Source organism: Vidua chalybeata, chromosome 25, assembly GCF_026979565.1.
Source record: "Vidua chalybeata isolate OUT-0048 chromosome 25, bVidCha1 merged haplotype, whole genome shotgun sequence".
Taxonomy (NCBI): domain Eukaryota; kingdom Metazoa; phylum Chordata; class Aves; order Passeriformes; family Viduidae; genus Vidua; species Vidua chalybeata.
In genome coordinates, this window is record NC_071554.1 from 1,849,801 (window position 1) to 1,862,170 (window position 12,370).

At 56.3% G+C, this 12,370-nt stretch overlaps 1 protein-coding gene across 3 annotated transcripts; it reads right to left on the bottom strand.

The window, feature by feature from the left end:
* Positions 1-1,109: 1,109 nt before the first annotated feature.
* On the bottom strand, positions 1,110-12,306 carry TXLNA (taxilin alpha). Of its 3 annotated transcripts, XM_053964723.1 has the most exons (12): positions 12,183-12,306; positions 11,077-11,210; positions 10,109-10,435; positions 6,545-6,636; positions 5,872-6,042; positions 4,723-4,917; positions 4,525-4,644; positions 4,273-4,347; positions 3,824-3,916; positions 3,511-3,606; positions 2,754-3,076; positions 1,110-2,539 (listed from the first exon to the last, which is right to left on the bottom strand). In XM_053964723.1, the coding sequence occupies exons 2-11, from the start codon at positions 11,183-11,185 to the stop codon at positions 2,774-2,776; spliced, it is 1,581 nt and encodes a 526-aa protein (XP_053820698.1). In that variant the 5' UTR covers positions 11,186-11,210; positions 12,183-12,306; the 3' UTR covers positions 1,110-2,539; positions 2,754-2,773. The 3 variants fall into 3 exon arrangements, with proteins under 3 accessions (XP_053820698.1, XP_053820696.1, XP_053820697.1); XM_053964721.1 differs by having other exon boundaries at positions 1,110-3,076; XM_053964722.1 differs by having other exon boundaries at positions 1,110-3,076; positions 12,161-12,306.
* Between the last annotated feature and the right edge of the window lie 64 nt (positions 12,307-12,370).

Here is a 12,370-nt window from a genome sequence, read left to right on the forward strand (position 1 = left end):
ATTAAGCAAGTCCCGTCCCCCCCCCGCTTCCAGCCCGAGCGCGGCTGCTCCTGTAAATCCCGGATTTTTAACCGATCCTGGACATTTTGGAGCCGATGGGGACACAAGGGACCAGCCGGGAGGGGAGGGGTTGATACCCCCAGGGCCGGGACCCTCAGGGCTGGTGGCTGCAGCATCCCGGGGAGGGAGAGGCCAGGTCACGCTGGGGACCCCCCAGTGTCCCCCCCGAGCAGGGACATCCCATCTCCACTGCAGCAAAACGTCCCCCCCAGCCTCCCCAAGCTCCTGGGAAGGAGGAGCAGAGCTCAGGTGAGTTTGGGGTGGTTGGGAGTGGGGCTGCTCCCCGTGGGCACAGGTGGGCAGCACTGACAGCAGCGAGCCATGGAGTGCCCAGGTGTGCTGAGAGCCACCAAAGGGAACCGAGGGCACACGGGGCACTGTGTGAGCACGAGGGGGTGAAAAGTTGGGTAAAGAACAACAAGGGCAGCTGCTTGCAGCCTTCTGAAGAGGTTTGGTGTTACTCTGGAAGGGTTGAAGCTTTCTGAAATTGCGTGGTGACACTGCAGATGATGTGACTCCGTCTGCAGGCAGCAGGAGCTGGGATGGGTTTGCTTCTGAATCACAGAGAAGGCTTGGAGATGGGGAGTATTAGCACACCTGGGCAAAGTCTCACCTCCAGTCCTCACCAACCGTGCAGGAAATCCCAGAAACTTTCCTGGGCAAGTTTGTGGTGGTTGGGAGTGGGGCTGCTCCCCGTGGGCACAGCTGTGAAGGGCAGGTGGGCAGCACTGACAGCAGTGAGCCATGGAGTGCCCAGGTGTGCTGAGAGCCACCAAAGGGAACCGAGGGCACACGGGGCACTGTGTGAGCATGAGGGAGTGAAAAGTTGGGTAAAGAACAAGGGCAGCTGCTTGCAGCCTTCTGAAGTGACTCTGTAAGGGTTGAAGCTTTCTGAAATTGCGTGGTGACACTCTGGGTATCGTGGCCGTCTCACCTGTGACATCTGCTGTGACGGGACACAGGGAAGTTGTGTCCCACAGACACCCCACAGCCCAAAATCTTCACTTCACCCCCCCCACGTGGTAAAGAGAGACACCAGAGGCAGCAGCGGGGTTGGGAGTGTTTCTATTGGATACAGGATACACACGAGGAGGTTTCTGTACCTTAACAGGGAAAAGACAGAAAAAAACGGGGTTTGGTCAATTTCTAAGGGGTTTTGCTTTTACTGAAGTCCAGATCTCGGCAGCAGCCCTCGCTCAGCCCGGCCGGGTTACATTCATGGATCACCCCAGAGGAACCATGCTGGGGCTGGGGGACAAAGCCACCACAGCTCCAGGGACTGTCCCAGTGGGTGTCCAGCCACGGCTCTGTGGAGCCTCAGAGCCTGTCCATGCTGCCCTCCTCAGTATTCCCTGGAATCCCCTGCAGGAGAAGGGGACACGGAGGCAGGTCCTTCGTGGAGGGAAGATGTGAGAGCAGCTGTGGTGCCAGAAGAGAATCCCAAAGGGATCCACTGGGTACGTCCACGGTGGGGATCAGCTTCCAGCACAAGGAAGGCAATGCTGGGAATCAAGTCTGTCACAAAGAGAAGCTGCGGCGAGCTTTGAAGCGAGTCGAGTCTTCCAAAAGAACAGCAAAAAGACAAAGTCTTGACAAACCAAGGAAAATTCCAAAACCTGGTGCCAGCAGGTCCCACGTCTGTCCCTAAACTCCCTCCCAGCACATCCAGGCCCCGCGGGGTGAGGCAGCACTGGGGAGATGCTCTTCCAAGCAGAGAGGGAAAGGAAAAGTGGGGCTGGGACAGCACAGGCACCCCCAGGCCGGGGGGGTGGAAGGAGCAGCCCCAGGAGCTGATCCTGCCTGGAGCAGCAGCTCGAGGAGCACACACAGCTCTGAGCTTTGATCCTCCTGGAGTCCCAGCTCCGTGGATGCCTCCAGGGCTGGGGCAGAGGGGCTCGGGGGCACCTCCCCAGTCCCTGTGCACAACGATGCAAAACACTTGGGAATTAGACCTTTGGGTTAACTGTTTAATACACTTTGTGCACGTGTGCGTTCAGCAAAGAGGCAACTGTGAATTGTAAGGCGGTTTTGAGATTGGCAGGGCCTGGGAAGAGCAAAAATTCCCGAGGGTGGGACCAGGCACCCCCTTTCCTGCTTCTCCTCGTCCCCGTTGCAGACACAGAACCCACAGAGAGCGGGGGAACGGCCTCTTGCGCCCTCAGCTCGCACACGAGCTGCCAGCAAGAGCCAGTCTGGGAGCTCCCTCCTGCCTGGCAGAGGGAAGAGGGAGAATCCAGCACTGGGAATGCTCTGGAATTCTCCCAGCTCTGCTGTCACTCCAGGGTGGAGTCCTTGTGATGATGGAGGTGTCCCTTGTAGCTGTGCAGGGGCACAGATCCCTGGCTCTGCTCTCCCGAGCCTGCCAGCGACAGGGTCCTTCAGCGAGAGGGACGATCAGTGGAGGCTCCATATTTTCAATATTCACACAGGCAGGGAGCTGGGCCCTTCTGCTTCTTATGGATATCCATAAAGTGTTGCCCTGCACATTTTTTTATATCTTATATATAGATATATATATATATATATATATATGTATATGTATATATGTATATATATATATATATGTATAAAATCTTAAAAAAACCTACACTAGGAAATCTCACATCCCCAGGAGGGCCGTGCCCTGTCCTTTCCCACCAGGACAAGGAGAATGGAATCTAAAGCAGCTCCCAGGTCACCCTCCCTCACCCCACCTGTGTGTGCTGCCCGGGGCTCAGTCAGTGCCCCGAGTGCCCTCCTCGGTCCCGCTCTGCCCCGCGCTCAGTTCTGCCGGGATTGCCGGGATTGCCGCGGGATCCGGGCTGGGCGTGGCCTTCCCCGAGCTCAGGGAATCCGGAGCTGCCTCGGAGCTGTCCCGGGGTGGCTCCTTCAGAGGCTCCAGCAGGTCCGTGTGGGCACACAGGTCCTGCACCTTCTTGTTGAGGTCGTTGCGCTCCGTCTGCAGCGCCCGGCACAGCTTCTCCAGGCGCTGGATCTTCACCTGCAGCCCCTCCAGCTCCTTGTCCCGCAGCGTTTTCTGGGAGAGGTGAAACCCCACAGGGATATCAGGGACAGCAGCATGGTTTGACACGGAGGGAGGGCAGGGTTAGGTGGGATATTGGGATGAAATTCCTCCCTGTGAGGGTGGGCAGGCCCTGGCACAGGGTGCCCAGAGAAGCTGTGGCTGCCCCTGGAGCCCTGGGAATGTCCAAGGCCAGGCTTGGAGAAACGTGGGACAGTGGAAGGTGTCCCTGCCCACGGCAGGGGGTGGAATGGGATGAACTTTAAGGTCCCTTCCAGCCTAAACCATTCCATGACTGATTCCAGTGAAGCCCGAGGGGAAACCAAGCAAACCTTCAGCACCCAAAGCACCGAGGAGCTTCTTCCTCCCTTTGCCCTCACAGAGCACCGAGGCAGGAGCTGTCCTGTCCCCACCCCACCCTCCCCAGCTGCTCCAGAGCCTCCCCTCACCTCTTCTGCCATCTCCAGGAGGGCTTTGTTGCTGCTCTCCCAGCGGGAGCGGTACATGGTGGTCTCCTTCTCCAGCTTCTTGATCTTCTTGGTCATCTACCGAATCACAGAAAGGGCACAAATTGAGTCACAAAATGTTCTGAGCTGGAAGGGACCCACAGGGATCAAAATAAATTAACCCCCAGGGAGAGCAGTGCAGTGACATCCCACAGGTCCTCACCCCAAATTTTGGGTGTAGACCCAAAATTAACTGAAATTACGGAGCTGGGGCTCTCCCAGCTCCCAGCAGCATCGAGGAAAAAGCACCACCCACCTTCTCCATCTCCTGTTTGAACGTTGTGAACACTTCACTGCTTTTGGAAAGGGTGTTCTGGAACTCCTCAAACTTCTCTGTGTACAGAGCCAGCTGTGGAGAGAGACAGGGAGCTCATGGCACCAATGCCTGGAGAGGGGAGAGGCCAGCCAAGGGCTGAGCTGCTGCCCTGGGACATGGACAAACAGCAGGAGCTGCTCTGCCAAAGGCAAATTCTGTCCTAGGGAAACATCCTCAGAGCACAGTGTTCTACAAACTCCTCCTGGCTGTGGCAGGCTGATCCCATGACTGCTCCCAGCACTGGGAAACAATCCCTGAACAAAGTCTCAGCTCATAAAACCAAACCCAGCAGGGATCCCCTGCCCCTCTGTTTGCCAGATTAAGGAACTTTGGGTTGTTCAGGGACGGAGGGAAATCCCCAAACAAAACAGGCTGAGCAGGGAACTCACCTGCTGCTTGAGGTGGGTCTCCTGCTGCTTCATCAGCTCACACATCCTCTGTGATTCCACAGCTTCCTTCAGCAGCTGGGGAAGAGCAAAGCAGTTATCTGGGAAGGCTCTTGGCACAGCCCTGCATGGGAGAGGCACAAGGAGCACAGCAGGGCTCCAGCCTGGCTCCTGGACATGCCAAGATCGGGGACAACACCCTGGGAGCCACACTAACAACCAGAAAGTGCCCCGAGCAACTGCTCCAACACTTACAAAATCCTTCTCCCGCTGGTGCCTCTCCTCTGCCTCCTTCAGCATCTCCTGGGCCTGCTGCAGTTTGGCATCCACCAGCTGCTGCTGCAGCTCCTTGTGCTTGAACACCTTGTCAATGTGCTGCCGGGGGAACACCACAGCTCAGGGGACACGCAGAGCTTCCTCCTCCCCTCTGGCAGCTCCCTGTGCCTGACCCACCTCCTCCCGCAGCTCGTACTGCTCGATGAGCTTCTTGAGCCTCTCTGCCAGCTCCATGTTCTCCTGGCGCAGCTTGGAATTGCGCTCGTTGTGCTGCTCCATCTGCAGCTGGATGTCGTTCAGCGTCACCTGGAAGTGCGAGGTCACCTCCTTCCTCTTCTCCTCCTCCTCCCTGGCACGCTGCACGCCCTCCTCCTGCGTCAGGGAAGGGAGAAACTTCCCAAAATGATGTTCCCAATCCACCTGGCCTCCCATGATTCCTTATATCCATCAGGGAAACTTCCCAAAATGATGTCCTTAAATCCATCAAATAAACTTCCCAAAATTATTCTCCCAACCCATTCAGCCTCCCATGATTCCTTATTTCCATCAAAAAAACTTCCCAAAATGATGTTCTTATATCCATCAGGAAAACTTCCCAAAATGATGTCCTTAAATCCATCAAATAAACTTCCCAAAATGATGTTCCCAACCCACCTGGCCTCCCATGATTCCTTATATCCATCAGGGAAACTTCCCAAAATGATGTCCTTAAATCCATCAAAAAAACTTCCCAAAATGACCCAGCCTCCCATTATGCCTTATTTCCATCAAAAAAACTTCCCAAAATAATGTCCTTATATCCATCAGGAAAACTTCCCAAAATTATTTCCTTACATCCATCAGGAGAACTTCCCAAAATGATGCTCCCAACCCATTCAGCCTCTCATTATTCCTTATTTCCATGAAAAAAAAATTCCCAAAATGATGTCCTTAAATCCATCAGGAAAACTTCCCAAAATGATGTCCTTAAATCCATCAGGAAAACTTCCCAAAATGATGTTCTTATATCCATCAGGAAAACTTCCCAAAATGATGTCCTTAAATCCATCAGGAGAACTTCCCAAAATGATGTTCCCAACCCACCCAGCCTCCTGTTATTCCTTATATCCACCAGGAAAGGACTCTGGGCCTTCCCCCTTCCCTCCCTTCTGCACAAACCCTGAAATAACAACTCGGATACTGCAGGCGACGACGGCTCAACACCAAAATCCAAGCACTGCCCTGATGGCAGAGTGGGGGCAACCACTGGGAAAGCTGAGGTTGCCCAAATGGCTCCTGGAGAGGGATCCAGGAGCTCGGGAAGGAGCAGGGCCTGCGGGAAGTCACCTTGAGGGTGCGGTTGTGCCTCTGCAGCTCCCGGCACAGGCTCTCCAGCTTGCTGCGGGCCAGGATGGCCTTGCTGTGCTCGCTCTGCAGGTGATCCTTCTCCTGCACCAGCTGGCTCTGCTTCTTCTGCAGGATCTTCATCTGCTTCTGCGAGTTGCGGTGCTCCTCCAGCTGCCAGAGGGGAGCAGAGGGTGTGGGGGGCAGCAGGGCAGGGCTGTGCCCCAAGGACGGCAGCTTTGCGACACCTCTGGGCAGAGCAGGAGTGACACAGAGCCCTTCTCCTTCCTCAATTCCCATCCTGCTGGAATTGGAAGGAGTCCCACGTTCCCCCAGCACAGGGAAAAGCCACCCACGGACACTCTGGACACGCACAGGCAGCCCCAAACCTCCTCCAGTTCCAGATCCCTGCTTGCAACTCCACCTTGGCTCTGGTTAAACGTGGCATCAGCCTTTGTGTGGGTGAAAACAGACCTGAGCTCCTCTTGCGCCCAGATTTGCCAAAATTCCTCCTGTCCACGCTTCACAAACACCACCAGGGCTGCACCCAGCAACACCCACCCTCTCCCAGGCAGAGATCCAGCACTGCAGGGATCCCAGCACACCACAAAGCTCCAGTGTGTCCCTGGAATGTCCCTCTCAAGCTGCCACAGCCTCCCCCAGCCCCAGGACTCACCAGCTCAGCGTATTTCTTGCAGAGAGCTGCCAGCTTCTCCTCTGATGTGCTCAGGGTGTTCAGGGTCTGCATCAGCAAAGTGATTTCCTTGCCTGGAAGGAGGTGTGGAATGGGAATAATGCAATAAACGGGATAAAAGTGGCTTTACACAGAGTCCTGGCTTGGAAAAGGTGAGGAAAGGAGGGGCTGAGCAGGTTCCCAGTGTACTCGAGGATTTCCCCATGGTGGGAGAACTGGAGCAGCTGGATTTTGGAGGGGAAAACCAACCCTGGGCTGGCTGGAGCCAGCTGTGCCCAGCAGAAGAGAAACCTATAGAATTCAGAGGCTGCACTGGGTGCATTCCTCACCCCCACAGAACAGGAGGCTGTTCCCAAAGGCTCTGACTTCCCCCAGGATGATAAAAGTGGGATAAAATCAATTTATCCATGCAATGATATCCTTGGGCACAGCTGGAGCAGGGAATCCATCCCCTAAACCCCAGGGGAGCTGGGAATCCTTTACCTAAACCCGTGGGGAGCTGGGAATCCTTTACCTAAACCCCTGGGGAGCTGGGAATCCTTTACTTAAATCCCTGAGGAGCTGGGAATCCTTCCCCATAACCCTTGGGGAGCTGGGAATCCTTTACCTAAACCCTTGGGGAGCTGGGAATCCTTTACCTAAACCCGTGGGGAGCTGGGAATCCTTTACCTAAACCCTTGGGGAGCTGGGAATCCTTTACCTAAACCCTTGGGGAGCTGGAATCCTTTACCTAAACCCGTGGGGAGCTGGGAATCCTTTACCTAAACCCTTGGGGAGCTGGGAATCCTTTACCTAAACCCTTGGGGAGCTGGAATCCTTTACCTAAACCCGTGGGGAGCTGGGAATCCTTTACCTAAACCCTTGGGGAGCTGGGAATCCTTTACTTAAATCCCTGGGGAGCTGGGAATCCTTCCCCATAACCCTTGGGGAGCTGGAATCCTTTACCTAAACCCGTGGGGAGCTGGGAATCCTTTACCTAAACCCTTGGGGAGCTGGGAATCCTTTACCTAAACCCTTGGGGAGCTGGGAATCCTTTACCTAAACCCGTGGGGAGCTGGGAATCCTTTACCTAAACCCTTGGGGAGCTGGGAATCCGTCCCTAAAACCTCAGGGGAGATGGGAATCCTTTACCTAAACCCGTAGGGAGCTGGGAATCCTTTACCTAAACCCTTGGGGAGCTGGGAATCCTTCCCCATAACCCTTGGGGAGCTGGGAATAGGTCCCTAAAACCTCAGGGGAGCTGAGAATCCTTTACCTAAACCCTTGGGGAGCTGGGAATCCTTTACCTAAATCCCTGAGGAGCTGGGAATCCTTTACTTAAATCCCTGGGGAGCTGGGAATCCTTTACCTAAAACCTTGGGGAGCTGGGAATCCTTTACCTAAACCCCTGGGGAGCTGGGAATCCTTTACCTAAACCCCTGGGGAGCTGGGAATCCTTTACCTAAACACGTGGGGAGCTGGGAATCCTTTACCTAAACCCTTGGGGAGCTGGGAATCCTTCCCCATAACCCTTGGGGAGCTGGGAATCCTTCCCCATAACCCTTGGGGAGCTGGGAATAGGTCCCTAAAACCTCAGGGGAGCTGAGAATCCTTTACCTAAACCCTTAGGGAGCTGGGAATCCTTTACCTAAACCCGTGGGGAGATGGGAATCCTTTACCTAAACCCGTGGGGAGATGGGAATCCTTTACCTAAACCCTTAGGGAGCTGGGAATCCTTTACCTAAACCCGTGGGGAGCTGGGAATCCTTTACCTAAACCCGTGGGGAGATGGGAATCCTTTACCTAAACCCGTGGGGAGATGGGAATCCTTTACCTAAACCCGTGGGGAGATGGGAATCCTTTACCTAAACCCCAGGGGAGCTGGGAATCCTTTACCTAAACCCGTGGGGAGCTGGGAATCCTTTACCTAAACCCCTGGGGAGCTGGGAATCCTTTACTTAAATCCCTGAGGAGCTGGGAATCCTTCCCCATAACCCTTGGGGAGCTGGGAATCCTTTACCTAAACCCTTGGGGAGCTGGGAATCCTTTACCTAAACCCGTGGGGAGCTGGGAATCCTTTACCTAAACCCTTGGGGAGCTGGGAATCCTTTACCTAAACCCTTGGGGAGCTGGAATCCTTTACCTAAACCCGTGGGGAGCTGGGAATCCTTTACCTAAACCCTTGGGGAGCTGGGAATCCTTTACTTAAATCCCTGGGGAGCTGGGAATCCTTCCCCATAACCCTTGGGGAGCTGGAATCCTTTACCTAAACCCGTGGGGAGCTGGGAATCCTTTACCTAAACCCTTGGGGAGCTGGGAATCCTTTACCTAAACCCTTGGGGAGCTGGGAATCCTTTACCTAAACCCGTGGGGAGCTGGGAATCCTTTACCTAAACCCTTGGGGAGCTGGGAATCCTTTACCTAAACCCTTGGGGAGCTGGGAATCCGTCCCTAAAACCTCAGGGGAGATGGGAATCCTTTACCTAAACCCGTAGGGAGCTGGGAATCCTTTACCTAAACCCTTGGGGAGCTGGGAATCCGTCCCTAAAACCTCAGGGGAGATGGGAATCCTTTACCTAAACCCGTAGGGAGCTGGGAATCCTTTACCTAAACCCTTGGGGAGCTGGGAATCCTTCCCCATAACCCTTGGGGAGCTGGGAATAGGTCCCTAAAACCTCAGGGGAGCTGAGAATCCTTTACCTAAACCCTTGGGGAGCTGGGAATCCTTTACCTAAATCCCTGAGGAGCTGGGAATCCTTTACTTAAATCCCTGGGGAGCTGGGAATCCTTTACCTAAAACCTTGGGGAGCTGGGAATCCTTTACCTAAACCCCTGGGGAGCTGGGAATCCTTTACCTAAACCCCTGGGGAGCTGGGAATCCTTTACCTAAACACGTGGGGAGCTGGGAATCCTTTACCTAAACCCTTGGGGAGCTGGGAATCCTTCCCCATAACCCTTGGGGAGCTGGGAATCCTTCCCCATAACCCTTGGGGAGCTGGGAATAGGTCCCTAAAACCTCAGGGGAGCTGAGAATCCTTTACCTAAACCCTTAGGGAGCTGGGAATCCTTTACCTAAACCCTTGGGGAGCTGGGAATCCTTTACCTAAACCCCTGGGGAGATGGGAATCCTTTACCTAAACCCGTGGGGAGATGGGAATCCTTTACCTAAACCCTTAGGGAGCTGGAATCCTTTACCTAAACCCGTGGGGAGCTGGGAATCCTTTACCTAAACCCGTGGGGAGATGGGAATCCTTTACCTAAACCCGTGGGGAGATGGGAATCCTTTACCTAAACCCGTGGGGAGATGGGAATCCTTTACCTAAACCCGTGGGGAGATGGGAATCCTTTACCTAAACCCGTGGGGAGCTGGGAATCCTTTACCTAAACCCGTGGGGAGCTGGGAATCCTTTACCTAAACCCGTGGGGAGATGGGAATCCTTTACCTAAATCCGTGGGGAGATGGGAATCCTTTACCTAAACCCCTGGGGAGCTGGGAATCATTCCCCATAACCCCTGGGGAGCTGGGAATCCCTCACCTAAGCCCTCAGGGATCAGGGAAACCCTCACCTAAGCCCTTGGCTTTCTTCTTCTCCTGAGCTTTCTTCTGATCCCTGTCTCCAGCCTCCTCTCCGGGCCGGAATTCCTCGCTTCCCTTGGAGTTCTCCTTCTCCCCGTTCAGCTCGGGGCCGCCTGGCTCCTGCTCCCCGTTCCTGGGGGATTCACTGCGGCCCTTCTCGGGCTCCTCGGGCTCGGGGGCATCCCCCTGCCCCCCGTCCTCGCCCGGGTTCTCCTGGCTGGCATCCACACAGTAGGTGTTCAGGATATCCTCCAGCTGCCGGCTCAGCTCCTCGGAGACGTCGCGGGAGGATTTGGGATCCTCCTGAGTCAGGGGAGCTTGGAAAGGAGGGAAAAAAAAAAAAAAAAAAAAAGAATTGAGGTTCTCATTCCCTGCTCTCACCCTGCTGGAAGCACGCAGGGAATGGGAGGTTTCTCCTGGCTGGACTTGCAGCAGGATAAGCTGCTCTGTTCTATTGTCAGGGCATTCCTAACAGCCTCTCCGATCTGCAGAGCATGACCAAGCCCTTGACATCTGTCAAGAGGGAGAATTTCCCCCTCTCCCCTCTTTTTTTTTTTAAGGAAAGCAGGTCGTGTGTGAGCTTTTTCCTCTCAGAGGAACTGGCAGCTCCAAGGCTGGGCTTTTTAGCATGACAATGGATTTTAAACCTGGGTGTGAGCAGCTGGGATCAAACAGGGATGGAGAAGGCAGAACATCCTGGCAGCAGGCTGGAGAGGGGAACTCCTCCAGGACTGCACACACACAGAAATAGGGGAAAAAACCAGGATTTTCTGCCCTGGAAAACCACAGTTTTCTGCCCTGGAAAAACACATTTTTCTGCCCCTACAAAGAGCTGGAAAAAAAGCAGCTCCCTGGCTCTTCCCAGGCTCAAAGCTGCCCTCACACATCCCAGGGAATGCCAGCACTGCCCCCAGCTGTGGGCAGGGACAGAACCCCCCAGTCCCCGGGGATCCCCCACCTTCTGGGGGAGCTGCAGCCTCTGGTGAGTCTCCCTCTTCCAGCCCCATCCCGCTGCTCGTTCTGGAAGGACGTGGAGCTGCTTTGGTCTCCACTCCCTGGTTCTTCATCACAGCCTTTGCACCCTCTCAGGCCCTGCAGGAACAGGAGGGGAGAGGCTTTGAGGATATCTGCAGGATTTTAGGAGTCATCAGCTCTGGCTGGCAAGGAAGGAGCCTGTTCTCAGCAGAAGCTGTGTGCTGAGGAAAGCATCTCTTGATTCCCAGTTTGTGTCAGGATAATTCCTGTTGGAATCCCCCTCTGGAGCAACTGGCAGAGAACAGAATTTTCCCACTGGGCACAACCCCCAGCCCTTTCTGCCCTTCCCAACTCTTGGATTTTTCACACCTGGCCCAGAAACCAGAGCCTGCACAGCACAGAGGTCAATTCCTACTGAATCCCCTGGCTAAGGAGAGCCTGAAACCCCAGCTCCTCATCCTCACCCCTCTACCCCGGAGGGGTCTGGATGTTCTCAGCCTTCCCATTATCACCCTAATTAGGAGCTGGGGGTGCTGCCGCTGCTGGTCCGGAGGGAAAGAAGGGGCCGTTCCCCGGTCACACCGGGACCGGCCCTGCCGGGGCTCCTGGAAGGAAAACCCGAGGGCAAAGCGGCGGCAGAGCCGGGCCCGCGTCACCGCCCACGTGCGGGGTGTCCGGGGCAGCGCCCTTCACCGGCACCTGCCCCGCGCCGCGGGCGCTCCTTTCCCGCTGCTGCTGCTGCTGCACCCGCACAGCTCCGGGCCGAGAACCGGGGCACGGCGGCGAGAACCGGGGCACGGCGGCGAGAACCGGGGCTCGGCGGCGAACCGGCCCCGCAGCACCCCGGCCCACGGCGGCTCCCTGGGCAGCGGCAGCCCCGGCCCGTCCAGCCGCGCCGCCCCGGCCCGAGCCGCCCGTGGTGCCCCCGGTTCCACCGGGACCCCCCCCCCCCAGCCCCGTTAGGGCCCCGGGGCGCGGCCCAGCCCCCGGTGCAGCCTCCGCCTTCACCCTCCGGAGACCCCCCCCCCCCCCCGTTAAAGCCGCCCCGAGCTGCCCCCTCCCCGCACCGCGGTGACGTCACGCGCGCACCCCGTGACGTCAGCGCCGGCGGTCTGACGCAGGTGTCGCCTCGCTCCTCAGCCAGCGGGCGCGCAGGGCTCGGCGGGGGCCCGGCGCATCGGCGGGGCGCTGGGTGCCGGTGCCCGCCCGGTGCCGGTGCGGCGGCGGTTGCGGCGGTACCGGCGCTGAGGGAGCGGCTCGGCCCGGGGCCTCCAACG